A 21,164-nucleotide genomic window follows, 5' to 3' on the forward strand; every position below is an offset into this window, starting at 1 on the left:
AACAATGAAATCAAATCATTACAATTTACGACATAACTAACTATTAAAAATCACATTGGAAAATGTGTAAAAGAAATTGAATTTTCATAAATGCGAGGTGTCAATGTTCGTTAAACCCTTAAATTCGAGAATAAATCAAGATTTGATGGATAAATAAGGAAAAAAAATGCGCCGATGCCCTGTTTAAACAATTTAAAAACATGAACACAATTATTCAAGTCCAATCCCAAAAAAGCTTAAATGTTTTAACGTGGTTAGTCGTTGGAAGTTTTCGCATCATCATCACCATGTGTTTATGTGCCATATAATTTAGTAGTTAGATTCTACTCATTACCGTCAAGTATTGAGTATGTTTCTCAAATAAATGAAAGACCAAAAACGATAGTTTGACTTGTAAACTGGATCAGCAGAGAAAATGTTCTCACCTAAATGAGTTTAAAACGCATATTCCAAATCAATGACGCGTAGTGGTAAAACAATTTTGATGGAGTAGTGACAAATGAACTTAGACCAACTTAAGACTAATGCTTCAGTTACTCCACTGCATTGTATGTTAGATATGCAAGTCAAGAGCTCGAAAGCGATAGACTATTTTGGTTAAAATCTCAAGAAAAAATAGTAACCTTTTCGTGATTTGGGAGTATGTAGGAAACTCCGAATCGGTTCATAAAGCAGTTTACGGAAGATTTAAGTTGAATAAGCGTTTGACTTGACCGGTTGTTTATTGGTAACCTATTCCAGAGACTTGCGTAGCGTGTGATGAAGTCAACTTTAATTTGCTTGATATTCTCGATATGTTCAATACAAATTCCTGGTTCCGAAGGTTATAATTACTAGTTTTAGCAAATTTTAACGTGTCACAACTTACTGTAACTCTAAAAATTCGCTTATGGTTTACAAACCAAGTTTGAAAAATTCATATTCTTTTAAGTTGTCGATTTCAACATATTTCGTGGGAAAATGAATGTTTTATAAGTTTCCTAGTAACGTATGTTGTTACCTATAACTTTAAACTAGTAATGAGAAAAACTGGCTCTCGTGTATGTTCCATGAGTACTTTACGTGCACTCATGTAAAAACCCTTTTGTATCGACGTCAGTATTGTAAAAACCACCAGGAATAACTCAAAACTACTCAACTAAATCTGTGCTGTTGCCGACACTTAGACATTATCACAATATTGCTTGAATTAGTTAGGTTTAATGTCAGATAAGTTACGTAATTCAATCAAATTGACTGTAATAATTTCGATATTCCAGAATTAGAAAATCAGTAAAGGGTTTAATGACATACCCTCTGTTTAGCATGGAACATACCTAGCGGTCCCATGATTCGTTGTACGAGTGCATTATCAGATAATCAACAGATATACAACGCATTACTGTCATAGGTCTTGAAGTTTGTTTTAGCCGTAAAGGCAAGTGGTTGGAAGTTATAGAATACATGTGATAAAGCGAAAACAGTGAAAATGTAAACCAACTATCATCTTTGTGATATATCTACCTTGCATTTACATAACAACACAAGAAATTGAAATGTATGAACACAAATCTTTTGTTCATATATGAAAGTGACGATAAATTTTCGGTATTGATTGTTTTATAAATAAAAGTTATAATTCTAAGTGGTAACTGGTTAGCTTCACCATAAATAGATCACACGATTGTAGTCACGATCTTTTTTTCATGTGATATATTGAATAGTTAGAAGACGATGTGAACAAGGTTAATCACTAGATAGCAACAACCGGTTATTGATTTGTAATAATCAGTTAGGAAAATAATTATATTTTAAAATATTCATGTTTAACGGATTATAGCTTACAACTAATGGTTAAAAAAATAAGAGATTACAAGAAAATAAGTCCAAACGTACAAAACAGGAACTATGTAAGTTAGTGAATTACTTTCGAGTTCATGAATTAGACTACTTAAGTTATAAATAGGACATAAAGATGAACCAATAAAACTATCATCTATAAAGTCATCGGAGGAAGCTATAGCATTATAATTAAATCGAGAAGTAGGATTCAGGGGACGTAATATTCGCAGTCCCTAATAACCATGAAAGACTATTACGTTAGATGTTTGCATAGTATTCAAGATAATCAGTAAGTTGAAATAAAATAAGAAACATTGGTTCAGAGAAGAGCTCTCTTTTCGGTAAATACACAATTATGAATAAGAAAGAAAAATTAACAGATATTAAGACAATGGTAGATGAAGAGGTTGTACCAGTTTCATTTGGACATATAATTCTAGTTTATCCAACTGTATAGCAAGAGCTTCGGTAATGTTAAGGAGATGGATTAAAACTGCCTTTGGCAGCCTTCTACTTACCTCTTAGATGATTTTGAACGCAGAAGCCGCATTAGTTGAGTGACCTGTGTTCACATGATTTTCGATTATTGAACTTCTTATTTAATCATTTCCGCCTGTTTTCAGTCAAATCAGATAGTGTTCTCGAATTCTTTTGGAGAAAATTCGCATTGAACGACCTATATACCTAACTTCACATGAACAGGGAAATTGGTAAACAAAGAGTTGGTCAAATGAGATAATTTATCCTTAAGATTTTTGGTGAGCATTGATCGGCTGGAGAACACAATTCGCAAAATTGCTATGAAGAATGTTGCTTTGAGAGTCGGGAATTCCCCTCTTCCGAACGTCTATAACTATATCACCTTTGGAACCGATACTCATATAAAGTCTTTTCTTTTCTACATAGCTTATTTGCGCTTTAGGCGGTTCGAGTTTTATATGCTTGTCAATAAATATAGATGGATACCCTTTTGGATAAGTGTTTTATCAAGAAGGCTCAGTTCACTATTTGTGACCCCGAGACTACAAATTCTTCGTATTCGATTTCGTCTAATCGGGGACCCAGCTGTGAACATCGAGTTCAAAGGTGATATAATTACAGACGTTCGGAAGAGGGGAATTCCCGACTCTCAAAGCAACATTCTTCATAGCAATTTTGCGAATTGTGTTCTCCAGCCGATCAATGCTCACCAAAAATCTTAAGGATAAATTATCTCATTTGACCAACTCTTTGTTTACCAATTTCCCTGTTCATGTGAAGTTAGGTATATAGGTCGTTCAATGCGAATTTTCTCCAAAAGAATTCGAGAACACTATCTGATTTGACTGAAAACAGGCGGAAATGATTAAATAAGAAGTTCAATAATCGAAAATCATGTGAACACAGGTCACTCAACTAATGCGGCTTCTGCAACCAGAAAGGATTCTTTCAATTAAATAAGTTCCTTTCATTTATATGAAGGTAAAAGAAAATTATAGTAGGACCACCATGTCTGATAATTTCTCAAGTCACTGTATTGAACTAGCTCTAGGACCCCAACTAAATATTCGTGAAGAACTGACATGCCAGTCCTGTACAACTTTCTTTCATACCACAACACTGTACCATAAACTGACCACCTCTTCGTTCTCTCCGACCAGTACCAGCGTCGGTAAACAATTTATAATGTGGAATCAGCCGGGACGACATTCGTAGTACATCCCTAAGCCATTTAATTCAGTGTTTCAAGATGGTGACACATTGGATTACCGCTACTGTCACAGGACACCCGCTACCGAACATTTGCATTACTAACATAGTGTTGGCACGGAATGTCAACAATTCTTCGGAAGCAACGATAGTCGAACATATGGATTTGGTTAGTATCCTCAACTAGGAGAGACGGGGTTTCACAAGCACAGAGCAAAACTGTTCTCAATGGCACGTTGTAAATACTGATTCCTTAACATCGGTAGCAAACTAGTTGTGAAAGGTGAATATTAACAAGAGGGTACAATAAAGTCAAAGAGGAGCACATAAAGAGGTAGTTACTGAAAGGAAGAAAACGTTTGTATGTGATTGGACGTAGCACTTTTCATAATAAAATAGTTAACGAATTTTTGACGTATGTAAAAGTGGAGACGGCTTATTGTTGTTGCGAAACTTCACAGCTTGAAGGAAATTTTTAAGTACTTCCATGTAAGATATATTGAAAGTATTGCCTAATGAAGAACTTTGTTCGTTCCCAAAATAATCATGCACTGGCAACGAAATACTATATGACAAGATAAAATGAATAATTGTATAGTTGACTTTTTTTACCACCATTGTAAAGTGAAAGGCAGAATGGTTAGGAGTTCAAGCTCACTGATTCAACCATGTTATTGCTGTCCCATCCTTATCAAGATGGATAACCTCACCTTTAAACAGTGCACAATATCTACACTCTTCTGGCAGTTATTTTCAGATTTACTTCTCTAAACCCAAGCCCCCTGAAGTGGAAAGACCTCAAGGAACAAGAATCTCAGCTACCATAGATCGAATACGTTCACAGCAATCGACAAACCCGGTTACAATATCAATATAGGAGCACATGGTTACGCATAACAGTAAACAGGTCCCAATTGCTTAAAATAACTGTAAAATACGATTCAAACTTCAAAGGAACGAAATCAAATCTACAGTTACCTCCGCTTCTGGCTCATAAAAGTAATTTACGATTGTCCAATTATATTTTGAGGATAATAACCCCCACAATGAGCAAGTTCGACTGGCGACTGAAGCTTTTTGACGTTCCTTTTCAGAATTACAAAGAAATGTACCAAATAAGTTTGAACAGATATGTAAGCCAAGTTTTAGCTATATAACAAAAAAATCACAAATTCATAATTATTAAAATTCAGTCTTCAGACTGGCATACTTAGGAACACACATATACATATCTAAAATGGGAAACCCTAACTAAACTGAACAGGGTGTATTGACTATCAAAACATTTAGATAATAAAGGGAACTATGTGTATGAAAAAACATTGATTAACCACTACAGCGATATACAAAGTAATGTGTTAAGTTTTCACTTCACAACGTAAACTAAAAAGCCCATAAATATGGCTCCCTCATAGACCTTTGTTTGAATTCCATTAAATGATGTATAGGTTTCATTCCATCTTAGCTCCCGAAGTTTTGTCAACCCAACAAGCTGACGACGTATATCAGATAGCCATATTCAACGTAGAACCTGGAACAAACATGTTAGCCAAAGTTCTCATAATGCAGTATACGATCCGAACGAAGTCATTCATTAAAATATCAAATTCATATGTTCTACGGTTCCTCACACTTTAATTTATTGATATATTCAAACTCGACAACTATCAAAAATTGAAGAAACCTTGGAGGATAACAGTTAAGTGAATACAACGTAAATGTCCCTAGATGATTTTTGGGAAATAAAAATATAACTATCATGTGATTATAATCCTCGAATAAGCATGCCTATATATATATATATATATATATATATATATACTGGTAAGTACTGAGACCTTAATAAGTATTAAGACATTCATCAGAGGCTGTGAATCTATGGTCAAACGAAGAAATATATCTACTTACGTAATCCAAAACATATTCAGAAAGTACTTTAAAACTGAACAGTGAAAAATCGAATAACTGTTGTGTAAAAACCACAGTTAGTATGATGATAAATGGATTAAAAAAGTAATTCGGAATTTTCCATCAGATAATGTTCACGAAAAGTAGTTAGATATGAATTGCGTTTCAAAATTTACTGTAGATAGATATTATTTAGCTTGAAAGAATTTATGCGAATACCTACCAGAAATGATTCATTAAATTCAAAACAATGAGGAAACTGGTTGCGAATTTGATGGACGCAATCAAGCCATTGTAAAAATATTGGACTTTGCTCATTTATGTTTAATGAGGGTGAAGCATATCCACTTCGATCAGAAAACTTGTGACCGAATTGTAGCCATTCACGTTCAACAAGAATATTGAAACCCTATATATAAAAAACACATAGAAATTTTAAAATATTTCGATAACATACACCGTAGTTATGATTTTAAAAGTTTAGCGCTACTCTCACCTGAATTGTTCGATAAAATGGATCTGCTAACAATTGGGCTAAGGAACTTATTTGAGGTGTTCGATCCCAACCATCTGTGCAATGAACCATAACCGGACGAGCATTTTCTTCTAATGCGATAGCAATTTCTGTGGCAGTTTTTAATAGCTGGCCAATATTATTTAACCATGATGATTTTTCTAATGAAGAAAACCAACTACAATTGAAAACAATAAAATTATTCGGTCCATATATCGAAAACAATTAAGGTGTTCTAAAGTGTTTCAAACCCGAAATTCTAATATTTAAACAACTAAATTATGATGTAAAACAAACAAAACATCTATGATACCACGGAAATTTCACAACATAATGAAGATGAATTTGCACAACTATATAAATACAGAAAAATCAACGATATTAGATATTCTTTTATCTAGTACTGGATCTTCAAAATTACATGATAATTTTGAACTAGAAGTGAAAAAAACTTCCATAATAAAAGCAAGACAAATAATTTACCAACACTGTTTAGTTTATAAGATGAAAATATTTTGATTTATTCCTGACTAGAAAAATATATTGGTGAAACTTTTATCAACATTCTTTGTAAATATACATCTTTTGACAACAGATAGATCGGATAATAGGTAATAAATGATTTAACATCTCAGAAAAATGGTTAACATATAGAAATAAATAAGATCTTACGAATATGAGTGATATAAAACAATTTTCATTGTGTAACAATATCACGTGAATTATTACGGAAATGCAAGAAGGGATGGGTGGTTCATTAATCCTACTTTAGGACGTTTTAAAAAATCCACATTTGTTGACCATTCTAGAATTGAATAAAACAGATTTTAGGTCTGGCAATAACGCTACCGTTGAACCAGTATGAATAATGTTTGTAACAGAAATGTTCCAAGGAACTTTTTCCAATAAAAATACCCTGAGAAGTTGGTTATGAAACAGAATTTGACAAACTAATGTAATTTTCAACCAAATAGAATAAAAGTTAATTGCAAATAATTAAAGCTTAACTTAGAAAGTGATTGTAACAAACTATCTTACTTAGGACATTTGCCAGCGAACAGATTAGTTAGGGATTCAAAATTTGAACGAACAGTATGTAGATTAGGTAAATCCATAAAAACAACTTCTGCTTGATCATAGTATTCTGGATATTCAAAACCACCACCACGTATTCGATTGAATTGTGCACTGCTACGACTTCTAGCATCCACAATCATCAAACGATGAGTATCTAATAACGATAAATAATAGTATTATTACTTTATTTCGTGTTAAGACAACAGTAATATGCATCAGCTATATTTATAATTGAAAGAATAGGTTACTACTCCTTATCACAAGCATACACACGTTTTAAGCGGTGGACATGAAGTGTACTTAAAACTAAAAGTCATTTTTGATCATCTAGAGAACCCTAAACTATAAAATACCCTAAAGAGTATTTGAGAATCAAACGAGTATTTTATATTTAGTCCAGTAGACTATAAATCAAATTAAGAAGAAAAAAGCTCTTGCAAATTTAATGCTTAACTACAAGCCGGATACTCCCTAGACATACAGATGTTTTATCTGTGAGATATACGGTATTTGAAACAAAAGTACAGAAATTCTAAAAATCTAATATGTTATAGGAATACGGTTTAAAACAAAGGTATAATATGCCTTTTATTTAGTTAAATAGATAAAGACTACATTATGTAAGAATTCGTTAACAGATGTAACGGTCGTTTAATTAAAGACATATCATATCACTAAATATTTTCTATTACACCTGGATAAGAACTATGAAACAGTGACTTTTACTGACTGAAGATTTTATTTATTTCAACACATAAATATTGGTACAAGAAGGCACCAAATACATATGCGCCACACAAATCTCATTCGATATGTGTGAGGGCTGTGATACTGCCCGGGTGCCTAGACCGAAGCAGGTGGTTATCTTAGGGGGCCACACCCGGAGCCTTCGACCTCAAGTTCTGACCCACAAGGTAGTGGAGCATCGTAAGGAGATGCAGTCCCATGGAAGCCGGTGACCAACAATTGGTTCATAGGCCATTTGTTCCCGCAGGATACTGGAGTCCATGTGCACCATTGGTTTGGAATCCGGTTAAAGCGCCGGACATTCGCTTTTCGTCCTCTCATTTTCGTAAACAACACCCCCGCCACGAGAAGGCAGTGAGTAGGACTTCCCTGGTAGAGGCTATATACGCGTGGCCATGTGAGAGCATTTCGAGAGGGAGAGCGGACTCTCCCCACTCTCGGACGTACCAGGGCATTTGGGGGCCTACACGATAAAAGGTCCCGACGAATGACATCTATGATAACAAAACAATAATGTAACGAGTATTACACCATACAGACAAACACTACAATCGTACCTTTCTTAGGATCTGAAACAGGTTTTTTTGGACAACAAGCAAGAACAGTTCGTAGGAATTTCTCGTCATACTCATTTCTGGAACACATTAATCCTACACAAGGTTGAGCGCAACGAAGTAAGACAGCTCCAGTTACCTGAGAACTATAAAGAACGCATTAAAATACTTTAAGGAAATTACCGCCAGACAACTGTTAAAAATCGATTGTGACTTCGGAAACTAGCCATATTAATTATATCATTATCACTAATAGATCGAGGTACAATATGATGTCTCGGGTATGTGGAGCAAATTCTAAAAGATTAGATTTCTAAAAAATGGGAATTATATTTTACTTGAATTCGTTGTTAATATCTGTTATCTTCCATGTTTTATCAAAGTTCATGCGACGAAATTCAAAACATACTAACGCTGTATCCAAAGTTCTGTCCACATCTATATAATCGAAAGTTATATGTTACAGAGCTCTAAAAAACACTTACCATTAATCTGCAACAATTCACAGGCACCTAAAGTTGAACAAAGTAATAAATAGTCCTATCAAACAAGGAAATTACAAAACTTACTTAAGAGAAAAGGATGGTTTGGAATGTTCGCTTCTAAAGATGAACGGAATTTACAAGCAAACAGAGAGTCTATATCTTTTGGTATATCTATTAATGACGTAATATGAGCATATCCAGCATCACAAGCAATTTCATCGACAAACGACCAGCTAGATGTATGAGAATTATCAAGAAAAAACAAATACTTACGTAACAGATATACCAATTTTGGTTATGATTTTGATGTGAATCATTTCAAATACTTCAGCTTTCCACACTAAAGTAGTGGGTATACTCCATGAGCTTTGTGGTCTTTTCGTTGAAAATATAAGTCGATAGTTTGTAAGAGTCAAGATTCCGTCAGCTATCGACTTAGTGTTTACGGGTTCCTCTCCAGGAAGAAAGTGCATTGAAATCACATTCATTTTGACATTATTTCAACAAACGAAAGTGAGAACTAAAGACATTAATACATGAGGGATTCTAAAAGACAATATTGTGCCAAGAAATGAACTGTTACATATACTTCAACTTTAAAAGAAAAAAAACTTTCAAAAAGCAAAAAAACTTGCTGTGTTAACTTAGCCTGATGTTCCAGGTTCGGTGTTAATTATGATGGACAGATATAGATCAACAGAACATTACATCTGACATTCTTCACTAAATGTAAGAATTTTAGATGAGCAAACCAACCGAAATCGTCACATACGATCAAATTTATTTACTAGAAACCAGTCAGCTACTAAGACATTAAAAGGTTATCTATAACTAAAGTCGTCAAATTCAGGTAAACTTACAACAATAAATAAACTCTACAACACAGCTTTTAAATATTCGCTAACAAACTCGTTCTCGACCCGATCTATGGTGACTCTTCAACTAAGGGGTAAGTTACCTGACTCCGCCACATATATGTGTATCTGCAAATCCAGCTGCTCCTGTGGAGAAAATTATATTGGGCACACAACCAGACAACTGAGCCAACGAGTTAATGAATGTCTACGAAAAAAATCATAAGACTGACTAGATTCCTGATTTGCCTCTCCACTATGCAAAATCTCATAGTGTTAGCGGGACATAAACTGGATTAAAGCATGCTCAATGCACATAGTGATGGCCATTTCGAAGGAAACGGCTACCGAATGGATCCCTTGTTACAGTTGGAATAAGCTAAACTACGATTAGCTCAGACAGAAAGAGAAATTGAGCTAGAGAGGTTACGTCAAAAGGGAAAAGAACATTATCGTCAAGCTGTGGCTGATAAGGTGATGTCGTACGAGTCTACATCTGCCTCACGTGTAATTGATGTTCCTCCTGGAATGGACTGGTTAACAATGATATCTAAAGCTTTAGACCTACCAAAGAGAGAGATCATAAGGTTTGATGGCTACCCCATGAACTGTTGGAGTTTCATTTAAATTTCGAAGACAGACCAATTGTGGTCCGGAAGAACGAGTCAGAACCACTCTGTTGAAGATAGCACCTGAAGAAATCAGCCGGGATGCACGACTTATATAACTACTGGAAGAAGCCGATTATATGAACGCGACAGTAGTGAAGCCTGGACGTGGTGTCCGATTGGGGGGAATGTTAGTTATGTCCATAACTAACCAATCAAATCGTTGCTTAAGCGCCCACTATGTCAATCTGGTCAGAAGTGTCTGTAAACTATCCCCGTCGCATGTAACCTGCTAATTGAAGGACATTATTATCCTGTGATATTAGTGACTCATAATTTTTATTCATTTCGATAAGACACACAATACTGGTCGGTATGTTCGTGAGTTCTACTTAATAACTATAATTCCTTTAATAATGGTACTAATCAAATTGTTATTTTTACGTTTAGAAACAGATAAAGTTTAAAGCCGAGTTGTCCGTGTTTTGACTATGGCTTTCACATGGTCGCCGGTATCGCGTTTACAATCTAGTAGTATATCTGTAGTACAAATTAGATCCTACAGTCACAATTGATTGATCACTGGGTGGTGATCAATCTCTCATGCTTGTCTAGTCCTTATTAGTGCAGATCGAATGCTATCGATCATGTTGCAATGTGGCCACCAGTCTAGGTGACTCGACACTGCGGGCACTATGTAATGAGATTAGATGGTGGTTGGAGGTAGTCAACAGGAAACCCTGGACCCGGGTTCCCTCAAGATTACAGGTACACCTTGCTGACGAGTGCCAAGTAGCACGAAACCCGGGTCCAGGGTTTCCTGTTGATTACCTCCAACCACCATCTAGATCCTACAGTGGACACCTCCCTAAGTGGCTGGGAAAGGGTACCGTCAAAACAATACGCAGGTTTGTCCCATCACACTTGATCGATAGCGGTTATGTAGTAAATAGAAATAGGTCATTTGCAGTGACTTATTGTATACCTGCTAGTTTTCCTTATGGGGTTCGATCTCGCTCTTACACGGCAAACGTTATAGGAATTTGAGTCTTTGTATTCACACGAAATTTGTAACACCTTTGTCTTTTCCTTGGACAAATTAGCCTGAACAAAAAAAATTTATTTATTTTCCATACTCTTTGTTCGTTTATTTTTCTTCGATCCTCCCCCTTTTTTGAAATATACGCCAGATTGACCGATTATCTGAACACTACTTATTAAGCAATCGTTACTCCCACAAGTTCGAGATGTAAAATGAGTTAATAGAGGAATCAAGTGACAGAAAATTGTCACGATACAAAGACCGCTTGAAGACTACCTGGGATATGTAAAGACGAAGAACGTGTTTTGGAAAGAATTAGTAAAGCACTAAGTCAATAAAGAAGTCCATCTTGAAAGAGCATATATGATACTCAAACAATTGCAGATCAGTGAAATCTATCAGTAACTTGAACCCAAAATAACCTCGTCAATGTGAACATCTATTTACGGCCATCCACAGTCAACCACCTGCAAAAAAGAACCTGGCACATATAAGCATCGGTTCAAGTTCTCATACCAAATGAGCATAACAAGATAACCAAGGTGAATACCAGAGTATTAAAAGTGGTAACAGTATCACTGGTAGTAGAAGAGATTAGGTGTAAGACAATTTCTGCACTCAATTTCTAAGGAAGGGAAAAAAGCAAGTTTACCTGCTCTATGGTGGACGGTTCTAAGCCATATCACCCAGCCTCTAACTATTAGTTACGATAATCATGCAGAACCCAGCCAGATATCGTGCACCTACCTATACGGCTCAGTCCGGCAGTTAGTAACCTCATGAACTGATGCTACATTTTAGTTTTGCCGCTTCTAACTTTCTTCCAGCTTACTCCCACATTAATTATCATCACGTGTCAAAGTAGGCGGTAGTTGAACATACGTAACACAACCATCTCAACCAATAAAGATTCATCACCTTATCAATCGATTTGGCATCCTTACCTAGTACTATGATGAACGAAGACGACGATAGGGTAGACCAATTTTTCGTACGAAGCGAAATCACACACTGTATATGTAAAATACGAAAACAACACATTGAATACACCATTTACACATTTTCCTTAAATTGTCACTTGAAAGCTCTGTCGTTCTTTCATTCCTGTTGCTACTCGGACTGTTTTTTTTACTTTTCTTTCTCTTCTCATGTTCCTCTTCTGTTAGTAAGAATCCTACTTCCAAACCTTGAAACATACTACTTACATCTGTCCGTATAAGTATCATGGACAACAGTACGATGCCCAACCTTCGCATTGCTAACTCGACGATCCGAAAATACACGAGCAATGCTTCGCATGCATTTGTGATCAAATACTAGTGATTTGCGAATGTCCACTATTCATAATAACCATGCTTCACGCCCATAAAAAAACAGCGAACTACTGAGCAGTACACTAGTCCTTCGTTAGGCAAATGAACATCTCACATACGACACACAAGCTTAGGAAAACCGACAGAACTTTCAGAATCCGTGCCATGATTCCGTCAGATACCAACTTGCGGGAGTGATGGCAGACACCCTCAACTACTTTACTCCCTACCATTGATCCAAGAGTTGATGCAGACCAGTTCTGAAGCAACTTTTTGGATTGAAAAGGAGAGATACAGGCTAGGTATGCTTATCATGTTGTTTAAGGTCGACAGGAGACTGTATTTTTTCAGCGTCTTCATCAAACAGGACTACATTATCTGAATACTTCACAACAAGTGAATCTGCTTGTAGATCAATTCCTCAAGTCAGACGACAAGACCGTTATTTTTAAGGGAATGTCCATGAGTAAATAAATAAAAATTGTGAAAGCAGACAACCTTGCTGGACAAAATTTGAAGTTAACAGTTCCAATGACAGTTCGCCAAAAACACTCAACAAGTACTGTTTAAGTAGAAACCATGTACAAGGTTGATATATTTCTTTGGCATCCATTTCAATGACACACTACCACAAGGCCTTTCGATCAATAGGTCAAGCAACATAAATATGGCTGGGAGTTGGTAGGTAAGAATGCGTTCCTGAACCTAATGAAGAACGAATTGTTTTATACATCTAGGTCACAAACCAGCCCAGTCTCCCCGGATTCCCTTATCATAAGACGGTAATATTTTAGATAATATATTAGTTAAACTGATCTTTCTGTGGTCATGATCAGAATTTTCATCCTTTCTTATTGACTAGAACGATCAGTCAAGTAGGATTACGTTCGATTTCTAAATTATTTCTAGTGTCTTAGTCAATTTAACTGATAAAACTGGACTACCATTACTAAAGATCTTCGGGAATAATCCGTTTTGACCTGCTTCTCTTTTCTTAAATATAACCTTTTCAATCTCACTAAGTTGAAGAACTTAGTCAATTTGCCATTCAGGTTGTTTGAAGATGGTGGGTGACTGAAGGAAATCTGGATACCAGTTGAACTGTTGTTTAGAAATATTTTGCTCATCTGTATAATTTAGATAGACACTGAATGGCAGTCTCATCTTTAGTGAGAGATGATCAGTCAATCCCAACGTTGAACGTGGTACGTATGTAAATCGGTTCAAGTTGCCCTATCTCGTTAACAGAGATGAAATCGTCAGGTCAAATTCTAGAATATTAGAAGCAGTGACAGTATTAGTGGTAATTGGAAAAATTGGGCATCGAAGATACGATTCAAGAAAATATAAATTACCGAAATAAAAAAGTGATAGGGATATTAGAACCTCGGAATTTGGGGAAAGACAAAGGAAAAATCGCCATTGCTTACTCGATGGTCGCAAAATACACAAGAGGTGCCTAGAAGACAGGTATAATCGAATACAACTAACCTGGTCAGTCAGTTAGTCAGTCAGCTACAACGTAGGACCAGGCACATATGTGCATCGGTCCAGGTTGCCATACCGCATTAGCACAGCAAGATGAACACCGGATTCATAGCAGTGGTTAGGTCAAAGGAGAGAAAGATTGCATATAAGGATACAGTACAGGAAGAAAGAATTAGTTAGTAGAAAGAAAGATCTGAAGTGATTTTAATCTCTTAGTTTAAGGGAAGACCGGGAGTGTTAACACCGACGCCATTGTGATCGATTGTGAGCCATGTCACCAAGAGTCTCCAACCATAGGTTACGAAAGTCACGCGGACCCCAACCAAGTAGTCTGCATCTACCAACATGGCTCAGACTAGAAGTTAGTGACTTCAAGGACTGATGCCACGTCTTGGTTTGGCCGCCCCTAACTTTCTTCCAACCATCTCCAATACCGGATAGCATTGCACGCCGTGGTAATCGGTATTCAGGTATACGTAACACGTGGCCCAACCATCTCAGTCGATGAAGATTAACAACCTCATCAACTGATTTACCATCATTACCTAATACCCTGCGTCTAACCTCATTATTACTTACCCGGTGATCCCAGCAGACGCCAGCAATATTTCTAAGGCATCTGTGGTCAAATACTAATAGCTTACGGGTGTCTTCTACTCTTAATGGCCATGTTTCGCTGCCGTAAATTAAAACAGAACGGACTGCCGCGCAGTATACTCGTCCTTTTATTGAAAGACGGATATCTCGCCTTCGCCACAGGTGACGTAAGTTGGCAAAAGCCAAACGAGCTTTTCGAATCCGTGCTGAGGTTTCGTCAGACACCAACCCATTAGGGCTGATCAGACTTCCAAGATAAGTGAAGTTGTCGACGCGTTCGACTACTTCACTTTGTATCCTTAGTTCAGGTGTTGACGCAGGCCAGTCCTGAAGCAACAACTTGCACTTTGAGGGAGAGAAGCGCATTCCAAACATTCTGGCATTGTTGCTTAGTGCTACCAAAAGACTAAGGATTAAGGATATTTCTTGATTCATCAGTATCTCAACCTTTATGTATTTATCTTCCTTATCTGTACTGAAAGTACAATTCGACCAAACTTCTTGAATATCATATGGGAAAAGTTTACCCGTCGTGAGATGCTTGACCAATTCTGTCCTTCAAGACTATTTGGAAATGTTTGATTCCACTCCGTTTACGTTTAAGAATGTGTATATGCGGGTAATTCGTCACGTAAAATTGATTACCTGCTTAAAGTACGAAGCAATAAAATAGTTTAAGTTAATAATGTGAAGTATTTTCATATATTAGACTATCACAACCGTTGAGTAGTGGCATTATCCAATCATCTAGCTTGTGTTAGTAATAATGCGTTTTAGTTTTGCAAATAGAATTCTTGTCATAGGCTTGGAAATCATAGTGTAATTATTTTTGCTACTTAACGGTTACTTCATCCTTCAGTTTTGTATTTCCTGTAATAAAAGATCGTTGTACACATAAAATTCTTTTTCTTGAATCAGTAAAAGTTCCTATAAAGAGTTACATAATGTCTGTGGTTTCATCGTTTCGCTACTGGTCAAGTGCGATGTTCACTGGTATAGGAGTAAGTTCAAAGAAAGCTAGGAGCGGCCAGACCAAAGCATGGCACAAGTCCATGAAGTCACTGACAAGTGGACTGAGTCATGTTGGTAGGTGTTAACTACCTGATTGGGGACCGCGAGATGATAGCAACCGATGGTTAGAGACACTGAATGACATAGCTCAAAATCGTTTGCAAAGGCGCAGGTGCGTTAACTCTTTGTGTTCTCTCAAATTCTAATCTCCTGATTCCTCCTTGTCTCTTTTTTTCTCTTCCCAAATTTATTTCACTGGACTATACTCTTCAAATAACATCTCCAAACCCTAATCTTTCCGATTACTGCTTATACTCTTACTACCTCAACCACTACGGGATTTGAATCGACAACTGCATCTCTGTGTTAATGTGGTCTGGCAACTCGAACTGATGTGCGTACGTACAAAGTTTTACGTTGTTACTGACTGACTGACCAAAAGACTCTGCATTTTGTCAGAGTCTTCACCAAACAGGACTATGTCATCTGCGTATTCTATGTCGATAAGTGGACCTCCTGGAAGGAGACCAATACCCGAGAACTCAGTAGATGAGAATGTTATTTCCATCAATAGGTCTACGATGAAGTTGAACAAAAATGGAGAAAGTGGACAGCCTTGACGGACACCACTTGAGGTTGCAAAAGCAGATGACAGTTCGCCATAAGCTCTGACTCGACTAGTAGTGTTCGAGTCAAGAGCCTTTGCAAGGTTTATGTACTTCTGTGGTACGCCTTTCAATGACAGACACTGCCACAGAATCTCGCGGTCTACAGATTCAAATGCTGCTTTTAAGTCAAGAAAGACCACCATTGTCGGACGTCGATAAGTATGCCTGTGTTCTAGAACCTGACGAATGGTGAATATGTGGTCGATGCAGCCACGACCAGGTCTGAAGCCAGCTTGATTCTCTCGTGTTTGCAGTTCACGAGTCTTAGGCGTCTGATAATTATCGAGGCTAGTATTTTAGATACTATATTAGTTAAACTAATCCCTCTGTGGTTGTCACAGGATGATTTTGCCCCTTTCTTATATATTGGGACGATAAGTGATTGTGACCAGTTAGATGGGATAACGTCTAATTCCCAGATCTTAGCTAAAATATTAGTCAACCTAATCGCTATAATTGGACCACCATCCTTAAAGACTTCTGGAGCCAGTCCATCTGGACCAGCTGCCCTTCCTCGTTTCAGATTAACTATAGCCTTTTGAACTTCAGCAAGAGTTGGGGGACCTACTTCAATGTTCCATTCACACTGTCTGGGAATGGAGGGTAGTTGTAGAGTAGCTGAAAGCCAGTTGAACTGTTCTCTGAAATGTTCCGCCCATCGTTCTAAACGTCTGGACTGGGAGCAGATGAGAGTATCGTCTTTTTCCGATATAATCTCACTTACACTTGACTTATTAATTCCAGTTTCTTTTATTAGTCTGTAAAGCTGTCTTGTGTTTCCTATAGTCGCCGCTTTTTCCATCTCTTTTGCTTTCATTGCCCACCACTGCTTACGGTCGTTTCTTAGACTTTTTCTTAACCTAGATCTGATTTGTTGTCGCTCTTCATCATGTTCGGAACCTGATGGGACAAGTTTGCGAGAATCCATCAGTGCAATAGACCTTGAGGAAATCCATTGGTTCTTTGTACCCTGTGGTTTAAATCACTGATAGATGTCACTGCTGTTTCCACAGCTGCTTGTATGTCTTTCCAAGCAACATCTGGGTCAGCCTCGTCTTCAGAACTACCTAATTGTGACCTCAGTTGTTCCTCGAACCTACTTTTGGTTTCCTCGTTACTCAACTCAGTTCGAATGGGTCTTTTTACTGAGGCTTTTTTGTGTCCAGTGAGGCGCAAGCAGATGCGTTCCCGTATTAGGACGTGGTCGGAGTCCAAGCAGGTACTCCAGAATGAGCGACAATCTTCTACCGACCCTCTCCAACGGTGACTGATGGCAATATAGTCTATTTAAGTCCATCGTTGGTTTGGTGTAGGGGTCGCCATGTTAGACGATGTCTCTCCTTATGCTTAAAATTTGTGTTTGCTAAAAATAAACGATTGTCTGAGCACAGTTGCTGCAGACGGTCACCATTATCTGTTCGCTGTGCTGGAATGCTAAAATATCCACCTAAATGCCTTTCTGTTTGGTTTAAGCTACCTATCTGAGCATTAAAGTCACCCCCTATGAGTACTATGTCTGAGCGTTTAGCTTTCTGAAGAAGTTCAGAAAGCTTTCTGTAAAATTCATCTTTCACATCATCTGAGCTGCAGTCAGTGGGAGCGTAGGCAGAAACGACGAAAAGGCAACGACGTGTGTCCCTATCCTTCCGAGTTCTTACGGAGCCGTTTAGCCGAACAGCACATAGACGACTGTTGATGGGGATCCACTCTAGCAGTGCTTGTTCCGCCCTCATGCTTAGTGCTATGCCTACACCTGCCAGTCCACGAGAACTGGCCATCGGGTCACCAGATACACGGAGAGTGCATCTCGTTGGCTCTCCGTTTTGCCGAGGTGAGGTCAAGTGAATGACCACACTGGAATCCTGTATGCGTGTTTCGGAGACACAGCATACATCAATGGAAAGAGACTCTAGGGTTTTAGCCAAGGAAGCCTGCTGACCGATTTGACATAGGGTGCGTACGTTGAAGGCTCCAATGTGTAGTTTGGAGAGAGGTTTCAGTAGACCTGGGATAGAGTTTTGAGCACTAGAATCGTTGGCTATGGTGACACTTGAGGAGGAAGCCGAGAGAGGAAGTTTAGAGTTGGAAGTCGATGTAGGAGGAATAATAGGAATTGAAGAGGAAGGTTGATTATGAATACAGTGGTCTCGGGTGCTGTTAGAGGTATGAGGGCGGTTAACACTTCCCGGTTGCCCACACCGTGGAAGGGTTCTTCTGGAAGTACCTGAAAAGGAAATTGGATTAGAGGCGGTCTCAGTGACCTGAGAGCGTGACCGCAGTGCCCAAGGGACAACTGCTTGAGGCCGGTCGCGCACGGCCTTTTCGTGGGAGGTTTTCGACGTGTTAGCTCCGTTCTTCAAAGGGCCTTACCACAGGAGACGGAAATCCGTGAGGTAAGGTGAGGTGTGCATTTTTAGGGTCGACCTGTTTTAACCCCACCCCTCCTTGTGGGAAGGCAGCATCGCTGTCATGCTGGTTGTCTGAAGGAAACACCTTACTGCTGCCACACCTCTGTACAGTCAGCAGTACAACTTCACCCTAGGACCTTGGGTTTGCTGCTTTTATTCTTACCGCTCTTCAACTGACCTGTCTGGCATGGTAGGACCTGGACGAACGATCGTTTCAGACAGTATAGCTCGACTGGTTCATCACGATAGGTAAGCCCAACCACCACGTCAACGGTTGAGTTTCGGAGACGTAGCACACATCGACCGAGCGAGATATTAGAGTCCAAGCCAAAAAGACTGTTTTCTCATCTGACACAAGGTTCGAACATTAAAAACTCCAACATATGGTTTAGAGCGTGGTGATAAAAATAATTAAGGGTTAGCCGTGGGTATGGAAGAATTATTAAGAGGTGGTAGAGGGATTCGGTCATCAACAAGGTCTTGCCGCAGGAGATGGAAGTCTGTGAAGTAAGATGAGATGTGAGATTTTTAGAACCGATCTCCTCTAACCCCATTCATCTAATATGAGAAGGCAGCATCGCTGTGGACGCTGGTTGACCGAGCAAAACACCATACTGCATCCAAACACCACGTCAAAATTCCCCAGTCATCCAATAATAGCATGAAATACTGGTGCCTTTGTGCTTTCGAGTTGGTCGTACATCCGCCCTGACATTTGAAAAAAACTCCCGACACATCCACCAACTAACATCTTGACATTTGAAAAAGAGGCCCTAACTGAAGACTAAAATCGGCTACAAACTCAAAATTAGCGGTTATGGGTTTAGTATTCAAAAGTAAGATCAATGAAATAGTTTTAGAGGCGAAAGTAAACTTAATTCCGCCGTCATTTAAATTAGTGTACAGCAGAACCTGTACGTACCAATATGGACAAAACGCGACAGCTAGGATATCATCCGAAACCCAAAGGACAGCATATACTACAGAAATGTAAAAAGATTTGGAGCCAAACAATTTGCAAACACACAGAGACGGACACATGCGTGTTTGCTTAGTTTAGCACACTGCAGATCGTTTGAAACTGGGTTAAGGAAAAAAGAGGCACGAAGTAAGTGAAATGAAGGCTTCACGACAAACAAAGTAACACTTCAACCAACACTCAGCCAGACATCTACTGAGTGCCTTCGGGTTGTTAAAAATGATTTTGAGCATTGTCATCCGGTCTTTAACAGGTTAAAATATTTCGAAGGCTTTACCTGAGGAACCCACATTACGGGACTTGGTCAGGAACAGCAGTCAATGGCTTTATGGTTAGTAACATTTTGATTCAACCGAGTCATCACCAACATTCTTCATAGGGTATGCTGAACACGCTAACCAAGATAAGGTCATTAACCTGAGGCTGATGCAAGTTACGGCCCTATTTGGTCTACGGTTATGTTTGTTCAGCCTTACATCCCAATGATGTCCCCAGCTTTGACTTTATGCACACACTCTTGCAATACACACACTAACCAAGGCAAGTGAAGTTAGTTGTGTCCTACTACAAAGAAAATAGGCGATATAAAACGTTTACTAAAAGACTATGTTTTACATATTGTTAAGTCTGCAGAGTCTCAGGTATCAACCGGTGAAAAATTAGACTGAAGAGATCCCTCTCCAGTTGTACAGCCTTCTTAAATCAAAATTATTGGATAAAGATCTCAGACAGTAAACAAAATTAGTCACGAGAAACTACTATACGTTGTTCCGTGAGTTTAGGATTTACAAACCAATGATATAATTAAATTTAGTTACTAACCTCATCTTTCCCAGAAATGTGCGGCCGTTTGAAACCAGTGCCTCATCATGGCCTACATTAACGACTAGTCAAAGTGTTGCGTTCAATGGCTCAAGATATGAAAAAGGTGTATCACCCTACCGAAAACACTTCGTGTTATTATTACAAGACAGTGATAGAGGAGGTTTATTCAACTTTAAGGCTGGCTATCTAAGGATCTAATACAAGAATCTGAAAGAGGAAATATAATTCGAAGACTAAGTTATGACAAGGAAATCAATGGACGTCGGTTCTAACCCAAGACTGGGTTTGACAGAAATAGATAATTGCAGATTTCCTGGGATGCGGATCTGAATTAAAGAGGGCCAGTCTTCAATATAAAAGATACCTTCCTAAATATAGCCCTTAAAACAAAGGAAGGAAAGGTAAATCTCATATGCATTATACGAAACCTATGAGAACCCTTATCATATGCTTAGTAAAATTTTTATGTGTAGAAGTATTGTTAATATCAGCTGGCTACCTTTATTTCTACACTGTATTTGGAATTCAAGGGGTTTCAAGATCGACAATTACGTTTATAACGTCGTTACACTTTTA

At 38.0% G+C, this 21,164-nt stretch overlaps 1 protein-coding gene across 1 annotated transcript in view; it reads right to left on the minus strand.

Annotated features, from left to right (window-relative positions):
* MTMR3 (Myotubularin- protein 3) overlaps positions 1-20,655 on the minus strand; it is a 37,923-nt gene extending 17,268 nt beyond the window's left edge. The window contains exons 1-11 of the mRNA XM_051213386.1: positions 20,586-20,655; positions 9,069-9,341; positions 8,880-9,028; positions 8,796-8,822; positions 8,649-8,748; positions 8,494-8,607; positions 8,314-8,456; positions 6,971-7,163; positions 5,915-6,110; positions 5,642-5,827; positions 4,489-4,659 (exon numbers count right to left, since the gene is read on the minus strand). Coding sequence (XP_051069361.1) covers positions 4,489-4,659; positions 5,642-5,827; positions 5,915-6,110; positions 6,971-7,163; positions 8,314-8,456; positions 8,494-8,607; positions 8,649-8,748; positions 8,796-8,822; positions 8,880-9,028; positions 9,069-9,283 — 1,494 coding nt within the window. The 5' untranslated portion in view covers positions 9,284-9,341; positions 20,586-20,655. The remainder of the gene's footprint in view (positions 1-4,488; positions 4,660-5,641; positions 5,828-5,914; positions 6,111-6,970; positions 7,164-8,313; positions 8,457-8,493; positions 8,608-8,648; positions 8,749-8,795; positions 8,823-8,879; positions 9,029-9,068; positions 9,342-20,585) is intronic.
* Between the last annotated feature and the right edge of the window lie 509 nt (positions 20,656-21,164).

Source organism: Schistosoma haematobium, chromosome 3, assembly GCF_000699445.3.
Source record: "Schistosoma haematobium chromosome 3, whole genome shotgun sequence".
NCBI lineage: Eukaryota > Metazoa > Platyhelminthes > Trematoda > Strigeidida > Schistosomatidae > Schistosoma > Schistosoma haematobium.